Below are 19,284 nucleotides of genomic sequence, written 5' to 3'. Positions count from 1 at the left end.
GATTGCATAGAATATCTCTATAGTGAAACACTTCTTTGTCTTTTATGCCGAAATTTGAAGATTTACAGGAGTTTGTTTCGTGAACAGAATATCATTTGGTTATATTTCCAAATAGAGCCATAGGTAGCTTCTGTAATTTGCAAATTTTGTCGTCTCATATCAGCTTGGGTGACTTAATTTCAAATATGGAAATGAAACTCCCCATGGAAGACAATGTTTAAGTGACACCTTCTGCTAAACACCAGGAGCCATTCTCTTCTATAGGGCCTCGTTGCGGAAGTAATGTGTTGGTGTAATGTCTTACATTTTTCAATTTTTTTTTACTTGAAGATGTCAATCACTGGGATACATTTTTTTGCAATAGATGAATGAAAGAGTTTTCAACCTAATTTGTCGTCGATAAATTTCAACCCATAGGGAAACAGGGGGCAAATCATCTCTCCTAATTTGATAGCTATCCATTTTTTTCAGTTTAGTAGTAAAGGTGGATATGGTTATCAAGCTAGATATTCAAATTATAATTATAATTTAAAAAATGCCGTTGCGTTGGCTAAATGGTGCGGTGTTTGCTTAATGGTTGCGGGTATCATTTACGTTTGAGCATTGCTATTTATCAAAATGGTCAGCACGCAAAGGGAAGCCATATTACAAAAGAATTAACTAGTTTGGAAGGATAATGAGAAGAAAAGATATATTAGTGGGGATTCAAAGTTGAAGCGTAACCCCTAAGTTTACCTCAAGGTAGTTACTTAGATATTTTGCATTAACATTTCAGGGAAAATTTGAATTCAACGATCTTGTCTTTTTAGGTTACGTCATTGTTTACCAATACTCACTAATTGACCTCCGAAAGATATAATCCTGGAGGGTTTCTGGTCGGTAAATCTGGATATCTCAAGATCTGAAAATGTGCGTCTATACTCCAAATTTGAACGTTAGTATTGTATTAATTGTGTGGTTATTTTATTTTGTCACATTGTTCTCAGTATATACCCATTGAATCTTCTCCTCGCCCTAGCATTCTTGGTTGATTCACGCAGTTTAATTCATTAAATTACGCACCGCTCTTTCTTTGACTACTGCATACCTTTACCCGCTTTTTTCGCTATATTCCGCGAGATTATAATCCCTTTTTCTCCGCTACCGGCGAAATAGGAGAACTCACCCTTTGCCTCTTCCCCTCCCAACCCAGGAGGACGTTTTATTTTTAATTGAGTTTGCGTCTCTTTCATTCTCCTCCGCAGTGGAGCGGCTCGTACCTCCCATTCCGAAAATGGCTCCATATTTTATCCTTGCCCCAAAAAAGGGGGTGTGAGTTGAAAAAATTAAGAGAAGTTGGAAGAGGAGTAGGTAGCGAAGGATGGGAGATATGGTTGGAGCGGGTTGACCTGGGTTCGAGAGTATGTGGAGAGAGAGATATAGGAGGGTAGGGATGAACTTTTTTTTTAGGTTGAACGAACCTTGGAAAAAGGTAGCGGAGACATGTACTCATTTTTTTAAGCCTCCCCCTGAATTGGTGCTCGCATAAAAATCCCTTTAATGATAGGCTCGCACACACAGGTAGGATAAAATATAATATCATGTTCAATCGGTGGCGTTTGATTGGATTGGATCTCAAGCCCTGGGCTCGTCAACGCCTACTGCTCGAACCAGTCAAGCGTACGCAGGTCTTCGACTTCCTATATCGTGGAATGGTGCTTCCTATAACGCCCACCATACATTTCTTTACATTTATTACATTTTTTAGTTTTTAAACCAGGGTTATATACTTTCTTATTCAGTTTTCCTCTCTCTTTCTCACACAAGGATTTAATATTATTAGATTATTATTATTAATAAGGCTTATTAGATTCGTAAAGGGTGGCGCTCACACTGAACAGAGTCATAGGCGTTTGAGAGTAGCACATTTAGGGTATGGAAGCCTTTTCTTTACCCTAGGCCCTCTCGCACATCGAGGATTTTTATTAAGAAATGTCTGATGGTTTCAGTCGGGATTCAAACCTAGGATCTTTCAATCGGCAGCCAAGCACCTTATTAACCAGGCTTTCACGCTTCCCCATTTTCATGTTTTGTGCAACACTATTCGATAAGTAGTATAGAAAGTTATGTTTTTTGACTTTAATTAGTAAAAAAAGCCGGAGTTTTTGGACCGCTCTTGCAGTTTTGCCAGGAAATCTTCGATTTGCGACTCCAATTTGAATTGTGGTCGAAGCTTAGCACAAGAAACATTGTTAGTCAATATAAGAGACATTATGAAATTGTATGGTGAGGGGATATTAATTGAATTCAAGGGCTTAAAATCGAAATTTACGGTCAAAACACTGCAAACTAACAGAGTTTAACCATTCAGTTACCAGATTTTTCTGTAAATTTTTCGCTAATAAGTAAAATGACGTGCAGATATCAGCAATCATGCAGGCGTGGTTCAATCCCCGAGTCAAAGCCTTACTCTGAGTGCATGCCCTTTCTGCGATTTCAATGAACTTTTTTAGAGACCACGTCATATTTTACACCACGAATGTTGCAAAAGAGGCTCCTTAAGTCGGGTTCTGTATGTGTTGTTACCCACCGCGCATGTAAATGGGTTTACAGAAGTCACCACTCGCGTCGCTGACGGAAAAATTGATCCGAATTTCACGAGGAAATGAGGTAGAATTAGAGGTGTCAACCGAAATTTACATTCATGATGCTGTGATTAAACAAATTCATAACTCTTCAATGCTAATCTTTGCATTTTCAAAGGCCACACTGAAAAATATTGGAAAAAGTGGATCGCAATTCACTCATCAACCCGATGTAGATATTTTTGAAAGCCGATTTAAATGCGACTGAAGCAGAAATTAGTCTACTATGGGATAGAATTGGGCTTCCTCTATACAGTCCTCGTGTTTTCAATGCTCTAAGCCACTTGTTTCCAAAGAACAAGAGAGAAATATTATTTCAATTGAGGTCTTTCAACGGCCGCGTGGCTTGACACCGCTCGCCATCACGCATGGCCCTCTTTCCCCGGCACCCAGCCAGCCAACTCGGTCTCACCCCCACATTAAGCTCTCCCGCAACCACTCCCTACTTAACCATTCCTTCTCTCTCCACCCCACCGCTTTTATTCTTTCATCCCGCACTCTTTTATTAATCACCTGTTATAATGTTTTTCTCGCGAGCCCACAGCCTTCTCGGAAAGCTGAAATACATTCCTCAGGAGCATGTGTGGCGCCGTCCGAAAGAGTATTTCCCCTGGCTCCTCTTTATCCCGGCTTTTCCTTCCCACCGGCTCCCCACAGCCCTGAAAAGCCTTTCTCCTCACGCGTGTTGCACACGCTCTGTTAGGGTTTTTTTGCTCCGTCTGAAGGGTTAAACTTCTCGGCTCGGGCTGGCGAGAATTCCAAGAACACTTGGTTTCCAACGGAGTGCTGTGAACTGTTTTGGGAAGCCTCTACATAAAAATCTCCTCTTTTCATATTTGATCGCTTATTCTCTCCTTTTTATAGTTGACTGTTTTTTCTGCTTTGGATGTTTTTTGCCGTGAATGAGTAATTCAGAGAAATATGCTTTCTGTTTGTAATTTGGCAGTAGTAAGTTTTGAATTTCTATAATTTTTCATGCAAATGTACGAGTTAATAATTTTGTATGTCCTTGGCTTGAATACCCGAATGTATTATTTATGTCAGTGAAAATATTCCAGTTTTTTAATCCTTAAATAACTAAACAATGCATCAGGCGTTAACAAAAGAAACAGCTGTTTTGGGTCAAGTATACCTCTTTTTTAGATTTCAAAGTTTACCGCTAATGGATAAAGTAAAGAGAATAGCAACCCTATAAAATCAGTCATTTTTTTATTGAATTGTATTGAATATATGTGATTTTCTCAATTTAACTATATTCCTATGTGAAGCAACTTTAATTTCTCAAAATTCATTGCGACCTTTTAGGAAACTTTCAGGTATAATCTTCTTTTCAAGGAGTTTAAATGCTTAAAAATTTGTATTGACATGTATGTATTATGTGATTTTGTAATGTAGTAAAAATTAGCAATTAATTTTGTTAGAAGTGAAACTAAGTCATATCAGTATTTCCTTTGAGTGAAATTTTTATTTAAATTGGAGTGGAAAATATAGAGTATAGCATTTCTCATTCCGTGGACTAAGCGTACTCCGCGTTATTTGGTGCTCAGGGACCTGGAACGCGAACTGGCAACAGCACTGACAGAATCATGGAAGGAATCATTTGACGAAACACTGTTTGGGACGTACCTGGAGAGGCAACATGTCTAGATTGCTTGGGTATTCATAATAAGTAGAACTAGGGAAATTTATACACCTATCCATGTTTTCTCTTAGAACGTTAAGTTCAAGTTCAATTTTAAGTTCAAATGAAATTTAATTCTAACCTGGCCATTATATGTAAGCCTATTAAACACTTATTTTAGGTTAAATTGATTCAACTGATTGCATTCGTTATTCAGGCAATATATGCGCTATCCCAAAATACACTGTAAATAAATAAACTGTAATAATGCACAGCGTTTTATTTTTGCCCACGCTTTCTTTAACAGAAATTTTGTGCAGGGTAGGAGTATTTATTATGTAGTCTCTGCCCCATTCAGACAATGGGATTGCAATGTTTGAACGATCCACACATTTGGTGAAACATTTAGATTAGTCCCACGCTCATGTTGATAGTTTTCTTGGTGATGCACAGCTTGCAAAAAGTGTTGAAACTGGTAAGTTAATTTTTAACTTCGTGGAATATTGCCGCGTTTTTATTTCAAAGCACTGCATGTACTGGTAAGCAGAGGCGCAGCTAGGAGTTAAGGCTAGGGGGGTTTTAGGCGCAAATAATGCTGGGGAGTTAGGGGGTATGGAGTACCCGTCAGAGTAAGCAGGAGGTGCGGGGGCCCTCCCCCAGAAAACTTTTAAAGATAAATGGTTCAAAATGGTAAGTTTTACAGCTTTCTGATAGGAAACTGAATTCAAGTGGAATATGGTAGAAGTAAAAATAACACTGGTCCTTTCTTTGGCATATAAAAGCATTTTAACATTCAACAGATTAGTGTATTTGAATTCATATTGATGCATTATTTTGCTCTTTTCTCTCTCTTCCGCAGACGTGCAACTGGATCCGATCGACATGGTTTTCGCGGAGGCAGGCGAGAACGTGACTATGGCGTGCCCAGGTGTCAGCGAGCGCTCTCTCGTGGCCAGCCTGGAGTGGAGCTGCCGCGGCTGCGCCTGGGCCGGCGTCTCTGGCATCATGGTCAAGATCGCCAAGTACGTGGGCGAGTTCCGCACGATGGTCGAAAACCAGAACCGCATGTCCTTGCGGCCCGAGAACTTTGCCATCCAGTTCCAGCCGGTGGCCGCCGAAGACAGCGGTGACTACTATTGCCTCGTCAACAACCGGCCCAAACCGGAGAGCGTCCTGCGTCTCGTCGTGCAGGGTAACGTACCAAGTTTTCGCCCTTACTCCTCCAAATCCCATTTGACCGCGTCTAGGCAAGCCATGCCTTTGTAGTTTTGCGTCGCTTATAGCGTGAGAAAATGTGTTTCGAGGTTTGCATTCTACTTGAAGTATTTTTTCTGACCTGGCTTACAGGACTAAGTTGACTACGAAAGCAGTCAACAATTACACTAAATTCGTATGTATGGTCGTAGACTGCAAGGCTCTGTTCTATTCGTTGTGCTCCGTAGACGCTAGTGATTCAAACGTTATATTTGACTAATAGCAGTCATCTTTCACGGGTATACTTGGCTTTAAGAGAACGCATCACTCCTGTCCAACCGGTCTTTCCCATTGCATATTGTTCAAATTTCCCATTGCTGAAATTTTCAGGATGGAGGAAATCTTCTGTAAAGTTTTAAATGAAATTAAAGTATTGTTTATTTACCACATTACCATCTCGTGAGGAATATTTTCATGCTAGGGATCCGGGAAAATGTGCTACAAGGGTGTCTATTAATACACCCTGAAGAATTAAAGATGGTAAAATAAAAAATAATTGAGTATATCTCCCCCTCCCACCCGATATAACTATAATCTGACAGGATGAGTAGATGTGATGCCTCATCTTAAACGTGACGAGTTTTGCGCCGCTGCTGAAGATCCTGTGACGTGATTCACCGTACATGAAATTTGTTGCGTACTCAAGTTCTGACGGCACGTAAAAGCGAAAATTTGGGCCATTTTTATCTTTCATACACATCAGAGGAAGCTATGTATGGTGGAATATGATGAAAGAGAAATCTGATAACGTAAGCTATTATTGTGTTGAGGTTAATACGAGTTTTTAACGCCAGACTTCAAAAAAGTTATAGTCTTTATTTTAATGCTTATGTAGAAATTGCAGCATTTTCAAAAAATTCTCAAATGCGATATATACGTTGTAAAATTTCTTCTTTGCGCAGCGTTGATTTATTAATAAGAAAGGTAGGATCGACGCCATCTAAATAAACATAAATACTCTTTTCCTAATAACAACACGCTTATTTACCGTCAGCCTAACCTGTGAAAGAGATAACCAGGCAGTCCGCTTATTTATCTATGCGTAGGTTTCTGCTTTCAGTGAAATACTTTTTAGTTTTTTTGCCTTTTCAATTAAATTGCGATTTCGCAACCTTAGTTTAAGACCTCATTTACGTAGGAAGAAGAAAGTGGTGAAGGCATCATAGGATTGTTAATTTAGGAAAAGCCGATGCGTGAAGATTTCTAGTATCCAGTATTCTATTGTATACATTTGGTATGAATTTAGGTTTCAAACTATACAAAATCCCCAGCACAATATTTTCTCGAATCGAAAGAAATTTTTTGAAATAAAAAAATGAGTCAAATTATGCAGAAATAATTAGTTTCCAAACAAGTTTTGCTCGAGCAAGACAAAAACTCATTAAATTTAATATAGGTGAACATTTAGTTGCAATCTAGGGACCTATCACGATGGGATTAATGCCAAAAAGGAATTCGTGCTTGAAATTTATTTTGATTCTGCCAAACAATATAACTGTTAGTACATATTTACGACATGATTAGAATTTATGTCATAATGTATTACCTCGCTTCAGGGTAAGTGGTACTAGGGAACACTTATCTGGTAATCATGCGTGCCAATAGACTATGAAGTAGTTTTTTTGATAATCGCATACAAAGAAATAACAATAACAAGGAATTAAATTTCTCATTCTTCATTCATTTAAATATTTGCCATGATAAAAGACGCACAGTATTAATGTAATCACGCGCATTGCACCAAAGACTTAAGCGTTAAATCAAGTAATAAGCTGGGAAAGAAAAGGTGTCTTCAAAACCGGATTTGAATCCGCGTATCCCAATTACCGATAAAGCATGCTATCAACTATGGTAGTAGTAGCACTTCTGAATATCTTTTGTGATATTCAGGATCGATTCCGCATCAGTCCAAATATCTCATCCATCGAACTTCTTTAATGTAATTTTTCCCATATTTATACTATTGAAGGTTTGTGTAGCCCATCTCAATCAGTCCCCTAATCACGAAAAGAGGCACGGAGATTTAGCATGTGCCCCCTCAAATGTTCATTGCGCGAGTCGAATACGCGGGACGAAAAGAATTGATAGGTTGCCAGATTTGAAAGACTAGTATTAAATGCATACAATTTAAATCAAATTTTCAATACAGTAAAAACGAAAATAGTTCACTCAGTTAAAATTAAAATTTTATTAGATATTTCCGATCTATTACGAATTAAAATTTTAAGTTATTCACTTGAATAACAAGGAGGTGACATTTCACCTACCGTAGTTACTTTGTTTTGAATAAATTATAAACAATAAAATGTTAAATAATATTTCACTCTGTGGTAAAGTCAATTCCATATCCTTGGTTCCCATAGTGTAACATAAATTATAAAATTTAAAATTAGCACTTTAAGTCCCTTATTTTTAATAACTAAAATAATTAAACTTTAAATAATGTTTCATTCTGCGGAAAAAGTAATTCCACCCACCAGAATGTTTTAGTTTTAAATAAATTATAAAAAGTAAATTACTACTTAAAGCGCCTTAGTAGTAAATGCAAAAAAAATATTTTCTTAAAGTATCTACTTCGTAAAATGCTACATAAATTCTAACACGCTAGCGTAAAATTTTCATGGAGCAGCATCGATGTACTGACTTCGTCTGTCTTGTACCAAAGTGTTGTCAGAATACCTTGACCCTGGTATTGTCACTTAGCTGTATCTCTTTCTCTTTAACTAGAGAGTCAATATAATTTGTAATTTTTTAAAATGTGATTAACTGCTCGGAAACATTGATTTAAAACCTCTGTCTAAGTTTAAAGAAGTCCATAATCGTTAACATCTTTCATAAAATCCTTGCAAAAATAGCATTGAAACAGAAAATCACTGATAGTTATTATTTGATTTCACCATTATGTTAAATGGATATTTCTAACGCTTACCAGAAGAATTGAAAACAGAAAAAATTCATATTAATTTATAAAAAAAATAAATACATCACTTTTTTTTAGAGGGGATAGTTTAACTAGTTGAACATCTTTTTGATTCTATTATCAAATTATTAATCAGAAATGGAGAAATCCCGGTTTGAGTGGAGACCTTCGTTTTTTTATTATTTATTTTCCCCGGAAGTTATTGGCTGTCCCTGTGCACGAAGGAATTTTTCGCCAGAACATGTGTTACTTTGTCCAACTGCAGTCATTGGAACAAACTCTTTCGGAGCTAAACAACACTCAAGAGCATCACATTTTACTCTGCGGTAGAGTCAATTTTGCCTACCAGGGTCCTTTATTTTCAAATAATCCACAACTAATTCAATCTATCTCCCATCCTGTTTCTACTTGTTTTCAAAACCGAATCAATTACGTTGACCCAGTTTAAGGGCGACATTTTTCTAATACCACCTCAAAACTCAATTGGCGACGAGTTAATAGCACAAGATTTTTCGCGCTCCCCAATCCATTCTAACCGGCCTCCATTCAAACAGGCGAATACCCATTTACCTTTCGGGCCCCCACCCAAGTGTCCCAACACCATCTCTTCAGCCTCCATCGCTGGATCCAATTAGTTCGGCCCCGCTTCAATGTGAGCCTCGAAGCATCCGGCATAGGTTTCAAGGATGTGATGGTTTAAATCCAGTGACAAAAATAAAAATAAAGTTTATCGTGGGAGGAAGGGGGGATGGTACTTCCTTTTGAAGTTACCGTATGGTTAGCATTAACCTTCCGACGGACGCGGGGGATATTCCGTCCCTTGAATTGCGTTGCACAGGGAAACTCCGAAACAGTCGCCGTTGCATTTGAATTACCATGAACCACGGGTTTCCTTTTGAACTCCACAGCGTCCCCTATACCCATCTCTCCCACAGCCTCCAACTCTAATCCCATTCAGCCGGGCTGCGTAATCGAAAAGTAATATATGCTGCTCATGAATTAAACTGGTCGTATCCGCAACGGAAATTTTGAATGCACTTGCGCTGTTCTTGTGGTCAGTTTTCCTAAAATTGGGTACTTTGCATAGTGAGTGGCAAAGGGTGCGGAGGTGAAGTATTGACGGGTCCCAAAGGAAATCCCTTTACACCTCCTGGATATGAAAATATCTTCGATTTTTAAGTTTAAGGAATTTTTACTCGCAGTATTTTAGTAAATGGATGTTCCAGAATTACCTTCCTCGTCCTTTTGTTTGTGTAATAACTGTCAGGATATGCATAAGTGAGGACTGAAATTCAACAATTTATTTCTGCAATTATAATTTCTCAAGTTTTAATCCTCATTTTTAAAAAATCATGTTCCTCGAGAGTGCAGTTTCCCTCACAAGTTTTATTTGCAGAATTAAGTCATTAAATATATATTTCCACTCCGTTCTTTTTTACGTTTGCTACCCTAGTGATATGAGTTATTAGTTGATATACTCTCCTGACTGTTAATTGATTAAATGAAATTGCATTTTACCTAATGAAAACTTAAAAATAAATCTTACGAGGTAAATATCTTAATTTTTTCTTGAAACACCATCCCAAGAAATTTTGTACACCATGATTGCTTGGTAGGTAAGATTAAATAATTGAGGGGTATAGAGATAGGTAATAGCGGAGAATTTAATGATAGCTTGAAGTTTTTATATTCTTAAACCATCGGATTCGTGCAACCGTTCCATCGAAAATTCAACCAATTTTCTGTGTTGCTTCAAACCCTATTGCAGGGTATGACTGTCATCATCGAGATGCTTTGAAACATCTTGACAGTGGCATTTGCTCTATGAAAAATATGCGTGCAAATATTCGTCAACATTAAATGTGCACCGGTAGGCTTATTGAATTATTGAGATGCTGAAGATCGCTGTGACACAAATTGAAGGGTTCCGTATTCTATTCTATGTGAGGCCATTGCACATCCTCGCATAAATGTGTCCTGAGTTATGGTATTCAGATCATTCGGAATGTTTTAGTGATTCAAAGGTTATTAACGGAAAGGAACTGGCTCTCTACTGGAACGCATGGAATTTTACCTTTTTCTTCGTAATTTATTTAAATATAATTTGCAAAGATAAATCGGTTCAGGAAGCGGAAAAGATCAAACCTTTAGACTTTGCCTGTTATTTTAACTCATCTTGTGTTTATGGTAGCTCCTACGTACAGTAAAAATATTTTTAATAAAATTTTGCTCTTTCGGTATCTATGCCAAAAGAAATGAATGAATATATTGTGATATCTTTCATTTTTTTTCATTAGTGAGCTTACTTGTTAGAAAAAACTTTATGTATAAATCTTCATGGCGTAAAAATCAAAATTATATCCGTTTCAATCGGTTTTTTGAATAATTAGAATAGATATGTAACACTCTCCCTCCCCAGATAAATGACGTTCAAAAGAAAATCTGGCTGACCTTATGGATTTAGGAATTTCTGCCTCCCATGGTCATCGTTTGCTTTCTCTGATATGAACATTAGTTTCATGTTCAGGCTATGATTAACATTTACGGATTTTAGATTCTGTATATCATTATGCATAATAATGAAATAGCTGCCGAAGCCTGAATGTTTATTCTGCCTATTCTGCCTATTAAATAACTGTGAAACGGCACTAAGTTCATATTTTTATGTCATCTATCATGCATTACTAAATAAAAGTGTGGTATGATATCATTCCTCTACCCTGTCAAACTCACATCAATTGCAACTAGCAAAACTATTACTCAATCATTTCATTGACTGCATTCGAAAGTCGCCACACCTAATTCGTTCCTCATCACCACAGTCAATAAAGCTCATTTGTATTTGTGATAAATTTACGCTGTCAGTGTCAAAATTCAAATAAAGAATTCATTAATTAGTCACGTGAATAAAAATTTAAAAAAATGCTGGACTCTCGCTCCAATAATTATTTAAATATACCGAATTAATGATCATGCTCCAGGTGTTAAATGTGGAAATGTATTTTGTCAGCATGGCTTTAGAAGTGCGTCGCAGAGTTGGAATATAATTTATTGATAGGTTTAGGATATATGAAGTTGCCACTGTAACTTCACACCCAAATATTAGTAAATCATAAAAATGATTTGTAGCTACCATCTTATAAAATTATTTATAAATTTTGGCTTCTTTTTATAAGATAAATGAATGTAAAAGAATAAATCAGCACCCACTGAAATTGCAAGAAGGGAATAAAAAGATAATTTCGTGGACTTAGAACAAAAGTTAAGATATTTTACATGCCTCTTAAAGTCTAACAAATTTTCCCTTTGGCCAAGTTTATGATGAAACGTGTTCAATTTTTTCAAAGTGTTTTTGTAATCTAAAATAAGTTCCTCAAACGGCTACACAATTTAATAAAATCATAACCTAAACTATGATATATCTACCTAACTCAAGCGAAAAGTAATTTATAGAAACTGGAAAATGATTGTTAGCTTCACGCAGAGAGTGTAGTGTTGATATTGTGACTCACAACGTTTTCTTATTCATATTTAGAACTGCATAGTTATGAGCAATGCATATAAGTATTTTATGCAGCGACAGTACCACACTCACAAGGCCGCTACTAACAATGCCTTGAGGATGGGTATTGAGTCGATACCCAAACTTCCGACAGCATTATATCCACTTACCTGGTGTAGATCTCGAGAATTTATCACTGCGATTCGCCGGGAAAGAATGCAATAGTATCTACTTAAGACGAACGCACATAATAGCTTTAATAACTCAAAATGTGAACATATTTGTTTATGTCAGGAATATTTTATTAGAAATTAAGAAAATATTTTATATGTCAACATATACGATGGTAATAAAATGTTATACAAGGTAAATGCACAGTTATCTTGCTATCTGGCAATGTTTCACCCTGATTTTCTGCGGCGAAGATGATATCTAGTGGAGTGTGGTTTCAATGCAGTGAACTTTCGGGAAGTTTTCAAGGCTCTAAGGACCTCATAATGCATTCGTCATAGGTACATTCCAACATGGTGGGGACCTTTGGCAATTTTAGGCGTTGGTTCAAAGGCCCTGAGCATTCGCATCAGGGGCGGCCAGTGTCGCTTGAGAGAGTGCCAGCCAGTCAGCGCGGTATGCGAATGATCCTGGGGCCTGGGAACATCTTTTGTTCAGAAAATGCAGATGGCAGGAATTTTCTCGCCTTCACGGAATGTGGACTCTCAATGAAAAATAAACAGTTTGTTAGTGGAATGTAATCGTGTACGTACAAGTGCTGTTAATATTTTCTAGTTTGGGTTTATTATTTTGCGTTGCAGAGTTTTTTATATCTCTTTCCCGTGGTTCGGTGCGAAAAGCACAGTTGACACTGCTAAATTATTTAATTTGGTTAATGCAAATAAGCAAATGAGATATGGTGCCTGACATCTTTGACATGAGTGAGTCAATCGAGGTAGTATCAACCTTTAAATGCAATCAAAATAAATGAAGATAGAATATTGTAATAGGCATGGTCGCTAGGGATAAAAATAATATAAGACAGAAATGACGCTAGTTGATATTTCCAAACACAACTGACAGTTTTTTAGTGCTACGTGACTTAAAATGAATTTCCAATTTCCTACTGGAGCGTCAATTGACATTTTTAATTGCGGCCCCTGAACGTGAGAGCGTAAGGCATTCCTAAATATTACGCTATTTAGACTGAAGTAACAAGGGCATCGTAAAAATACGTTTTAGACTTGCTTATTTTCCCTTCAAGCATCCGATAGAACTGCAGAGCCATGTGAGGTTTATAAATTTTTTTCGAATAAAAATAATTGAGCAATTCAAATGAATAAAAACAAAATGAAAATGTATAAGAGTGGAATTGAGGGGAAAATGTTTCCAATTTAGTTCCGTAATTAAATTATTAATAATCAGATCAGAGTCGGAGTGACTGTTAAAAAAATCACTTAGTTTTCTGGTTTCATTAGCTTTGTTCGGTATCCCTAAATTGGAAAAATTCTAAATTTAAAAAATGAATTCAATTATAAAGTTGAGTATAGTAGCTGAAGTAATTTTTTGAAACGCAAATATTAATGCGTAGTTGTGTTACATGTACACGATAGAGAAGAGAAGAAAGGGATAGGAGCATATAATAGAGAAAGGAGGAAAAAATCTGAGAGTCAAATCAATGAATTTCCACTCTATATACAGGTGCACATATATACACACACATAATTACATGCTATCATACATGCATGTATGAAATATGATGCAAATTACATTCAAATAATAATAATATTCAGCTAAATATTTCAATTTTTAGAGTGATAGAAAATTTTAAAACAGTATTTTGAATTATATTTGAAATTTCTCTTTCCTAAGCTCTTATGCCTCCGATTTCCCTGTAACCATTCGGAGTGGTCCAGGGAGGGTGGATATGTTTGTGGCCGATGGAAGGGTGCTTAGCAGTTTGGCACTGGGGGCTCTCACTCTTCCCGCTGTGAGTGGGTATCAATCTTGCCCCTGTATGATTGCTAAAATAAAGCCGAGTGAAAATCAGTCCTCCAAAATGGAGTGGAGAGCTCCCATTCCGCAGCCTTCCTCTTCCACTGAGCCCGAGGCTTTCAGCGCACCCGCACGCAATAACATTTTCATTGATTCCCTCACCTCCATTCCTACTCTTTTCTCCCTCTCCTTGCTTATAGTGCCGCAATTTCCGTTATTATTTCCCATCATCCCGCCGGGCCCATGACTAAAGGCTGCGTTTCGATCAGCCGTAGTCAATCTATATGCGTGATAATTTTAAGGCCGCGTTAACCTTTTAAGAAATCCACTCCCAGACTACATGATCACGGAGTTCGTGTCATAGATTAGGGTGGTAATGAGCAAATGAAACTTCACGCCACGTTAATGGTGAAATTTATGCATTTTATCTCTTTACTTGTACTATTCGTGAAATTTCTTTGGGAGTCATTGATGTAGCGGATATTATTTTTATTTGAATGTAATTTGAATTCGTTGAAATGTTATCTGGTAGTATGTTGGATGAATAGAATCATTTTAAAATTATTTAATAGAAGGTTAAATGAGGGTAAAGAATACTTCAACGCATGGTTAAAAAAAATCAGCAATGAACATACTGAGGCAATACTCAGCCTCTATTTTCTAGCATTATTTAGCAGTCCGTTCTCATATTTAAAAATATATTCTTTTGGAAATGGATCTGATGTTCTTGATTCATCTCTTATTCTGAACGCAGCCACATCTATCTTGAGCAGAGAGTAAATATCTAAGTTTTCAATTTGTCACTAATGGGTAAATAAGGCGTTATGATTTTAACATAGCATACGAGTTTCATTATTCACATAAAATTTCCTTTTTCTGAATTAATGTTTATACATTGGTATTGTTAATATTAAGATATTATTCTAGAGATTCCGTTGCCTTTAGTGTCTTACCATGGATCGTCTGCGATTTGACTCTTCCAGTAGTATTTCATTTATACATACATGCATCAATTATGTAAAGGTTGTATACAACACTTGGAGCTTGGTGGAAATCCTTCGAAGCATTCATTCAAATGTGAAGGTTGGGTTGGGTAGCTCGATGATAGAGCTCACTCTAGGCTAGAATCGTGTGAGCTCCAGTAGGGGGACAGTATATTCCCGTTGGCTGCCTTATAACTCGAGCATTAATGCATTGAGTTATGCAATGGCTTCACCCGGATACGAACATGAAAACCTTCAATAATAACCAAGCTTTATCCAATAGGTCCTAGAGTTCCCTATATTACAAAAAATGACGTGACGATTGGTTTCAAATGAAGTTTTTATAATTCCATTCAGTAAATTCTTCAATCTTTATTTGCTTGCCAGCGGCGTATTTATGTGTTACCAAAATAAAGAGCTTTTTAGTTACATAAAATTTAGTGACACGAAGGAGGAAATTCAAAGCGTAGCTGAAAGCGTTTTCCTTCGTGGAGTTAGCTATACAGTGTATAGCAGAATGGGAAAGGAAAATGGGGCTAGAATCGCGTCAGTCACGTCTGAACGCTTCCGCACCAGAACATCTTCCCACTACTTTTATTATTACTAGACGAAAATAAAAATCCAATTATCGTCCGTAGTTGTCATATTATTTTAGCCTAAGGAATATCATCGTATTAAAATTCTTCAATAAGTAATAATCAAATTCTTTTAACCTTTGGAGATTTATAAATTTAGCAGGTGAGTTAGGTCAACTATTATTTCGGATCACGTCAGAGGCGAACGGCCAGAGCAATAAGGACATTAGGAAGAGAAATGCGTTATCAAAGGAGGCATTCGTGAATAGGAAGGAGCTGTGGAAAGGATCATTATGTAAGATTTTTAAGGAAAGACTATTGAAGACTTTGATATGTAGTGTAGCGCTTTACTGTTCGGTGAACCGGGCGTTGAGGGAGGATGACGAGAGGAGAGTGGAAGCGTTCGAAATGTGCGTGTGGAGAAGAATTGAGAAGGTGGAGTGGACGGGTAAGGAGGAATAACGAAGTGCTAGACATTGTGGGCGAAGAAAAAAAGATTTTAAATGAGATGCAGAAAAGACAATCTTTGGAATGAGTCAGTGCTGGAAAATCGTGCTAGAGAGAAAAATGGTTGAAAGGCGCGGGAGGGGAAGGAAGAGAATAGGATTTTTTAGACAGAGTGAAGGACGGATTTTGATTCGCAGAGGGACATATTTTAGCCGTTTTTCTAAACGTTTTGAGCATGGGAATTAGACTCAGGTTTGGTCCTCGTGGAATTGTTTATGAAGCTGTTTCATTCCTTAGAATCAGATGCCAATCTATGAAGAATCTGAACACCATGTGATGGCAACATGGTCACTCGCGGATTTTGAAAATAAAAGTTTTTGGCCCGTGGGAGACCCAAATTCAAATGTACTTTGATATAAAGAGGCGTGGTGCATGCATTCAGGCGTATGGTTACATAAAAAGCACGCCAGCATTTCACTGCAATGACTGCCCAAACCTACTTGACTCTGGTTCCCGCAACGTATTTTTAACAGCGCTCTGCCTGAAGGCCGTTTTCTCCCCATGGACGTGCTTGATTTAGGGAAAATACAGCCGTCACTCTGTTCTTACGCTGCAATTTCTTTTATCACTTGGCGCAAAAATTAGGAAATTATTGAATTCAATCTTTTGATTGTTTTGAAGAGCTTATGTGACTAAAAAACCGTTGTTAATACTGCTATTCGTTTCACATTTTTATACTATTTCACAGGGAAACGAATCGCTAGGTAATGAGCGGAAATATTCTGAGAAATAGTTATTGCTATGCGTGAAAGCTTTTATATCATAAACTCCAATGTATCATTGGATTTATGATGCAAAAGATGATACATTGGAGTTTATGATGCATGCAGAACTCCAATGCCTAAGAAACACGATGTTATGCTAACACATTTGAGGCCCAATTTTTGCTTTTAAGTGTCGATAGCACAACATGTAACTTTATTTGAAATTTAAGCCTTACGTGCGTGTATACATATTTCTGAACAGACAGTAGACGATGTTTCATTATCAAAACCACTGATAATAACTGACCACCACACTGCTTTGAATCAAATATATTAAGAATATTAGCATTATGATTACCTATTTTTGATGAAATTATTGTTAATTTTTGGTGTTTAGATGTGCAGAACCCAATTCTGAGTTATGAAATTCTTTGCGCAACACAAATTATTTAGAAAGCACATAATGCCATCTTCTTTCTTATGAGCCGTATGAAGTTGACAGTCCATGAGAAGCAAACACAGTTCGACATTTGATACGTCTCTCTCAGCTTCCGGAAGGACTTAGTAAGCTATGGTCACTAGAAGTATTAGTCAAGTGCAGAAAAATACCTCTTGTTAAAGGGATTATGTTTTCACTCATCGACTCCATTTATGCAATAATCAGTTTTCGAATAATCTAAAACATAACGTTAACCGCGAATTATCGTTAATGAAGAAGCCTGAGAAACACATTTTCAGTCAGAGCTTAATAGTTTTATATGCTGCATATTCTGCTGGTAGTTATATCGTACTCCATTATTTCAGCTTCAGTGAATTAATTCGATATTTTATCATAGACCATATCATCGACATCCGTGAAGAATTTTCATATTCCTATTCCATGTCATCAATTGAAATATTCAGCATGAACTCTTCTATATTATGATTCGTTTGTCTTCTTTGCACGTTCTTTAGGAAATGAGCCACGAGGTCTAATATCGCTCTCTCCTCTGGATGCCCACTTTGCATGTAACCAAGGTATCTACCTCAAAAATATTGAAGTTTTTGTGTAGTATGCTATATTTCGCGAAGTTATGCCGGAATAAATTCGTAGTATTTTAAATCATGGGCATTAATACATTTTATTTTGTATATAATTTGAAATGTGTTAAAGTTTTGCGGTGGATACTGAAAACATTCGCCAGGTGACTCGGCTATTTTATTTTCTCCATAAATGTTGCCTTTTAACATTTACGTATCCTCCTCAGTCCCGGGGCTTATGCCGATATTTTTTGTCTGAATTTATTTTTTTCTGGTTAATTAGATGCTAGAAAACAACATTAGCGATTTGTGTGCAGCTGTATGATGTTGTTATCTTTCACGAAGCACTGAACATGCTGAAATAACGACATTTCACTTTGCTGAGCGGTAAAAAAATTGAAACATAGATGTATTTTATACAATATGCCTGGACCGAGGATGTTGTCAATAAGGGCATTCAATTTGCTACGGATGTCATTCCTCAGCCCTTGAATTACACTCGGACTGAGAAATAGTGATTTATTTTTAATTTCCATAGGGTATCATTGAAAAACACAACATTTTTCCTTAGATAAATTCCTGATTTAAGTACGGAGTAGAACTATTGTCATTACTAGTTCATTCATCGTTTTATGGTTACAAAACTTTCGTATTTAATGTTTCATCAACACTTTATATTCTCCTGGTATATATGGCATCACACCTCAATTCGTCGAGCGTTGAACTAGTTCATGCTTGGTATTTTATGGGAAATACCCCTGCAAAAAAATCGTGCTGCGTATGCGTTTTAATAAACGCCTTGTTTTAATGGGCTAAAATAAACTCACGCATAGCAATAATTTTGTGTCAACGGTGGCTTGGTGCCACTTAAAAGTGAAGCATCACCAGTAAATGGTCTCCAATATCAAGCGCCATCACATTAAAATTTATTAGCAGGCTTATTGATAAAAACTTCCAATCGAGTGTCTTTCTTTAAAAGTGCCCTCAGCCTCCCCAGATAACCAATAAAATGAATCGCTTTTCATCCTGGATTGATGAAAAAGGCCGAAGCGTGGGCTTATCAGCCGATACTTCAAAAATGGAAAAATACCCGGCGGAACTGTGGTCATTCACGCCTCTCGATTGCTCCAACCGTCATTGCAATTCATGAGCTCATAATGCCGTTAAAGTTTGGAGCTAGGAATGCCGCTCGCAAATAGTGCATGCATCTTGTATGTGTAAAGAGTTGCGCGCCCTTCTCATTTGTAATCTCCTTTATTGCGGTATTGTCGCCTCGGGCCCGAAATTATAGCCACTGAACACCTGATCTATGACGTATTCCACGCGAAATAGCTGCTGCCTCTCGCTCCTAATCGAAAGCCCAATGGGATTTTTATGCTTTGCGATTGGGCTATTTCTCGGGAAATAAAAGATATGCTGCTCTAAATCTCGTTTAATTGTGACGGGCGGTGGGAATGCACTGTGGGGGGGAAGTGAGAAGAGTGGTAGGTGTTGGCGGAGAGTATTGAGGGTGTTGGAATATTGCAGAGGAGTGGGGGCAACTCGGATGCCCGTTTAACCCGAGCAGAATTGAGCAATCGATTGATTA

General features: G+C 37.3%; 1 protein-coding gene across 1 annotated transcript in view; it reads left to right on the top strand.

Annotated features, from left to right (window-relative positions):
• LOC124171843 (tyrosine-protein phosphatase 99A) overlaps nucleotides 1–19,284 on the top strand; it is a 1,017,936-nt gene that overhangs the window by 182,645 nt on the left and 816,007 nt on the right. Inside the window, exon 2 of the mRNA XM_046551201.1 lies at nucleotides 5,105–5,437. Within this exon, the coding sequence (XP_046407157.1) occupies nucleotides 5,105–5,437 (333 nt within the window). The remainder of the gene's footprint in view (nucleotides 1–5,104; nucleotides 5,438–19,284) is intronic.

This window comes from Ischnura elegans, chromosome X, assembly GCF_921293095.1.
Source record: "Ischnura elegans chromosome X, ioIscEleg1.1, whole genome shotgun sequence".
Taxonomy (NCBI): domain Eukaryota; kingdom Metazoa; phylum Arthropoda; class Insecta; order Odonata; family Coenagrionidae; genus Ischnura; species Ischnura elegans.
This window is presented reverse-complemented; position numbering and strand designations above follow the sequence as displayed.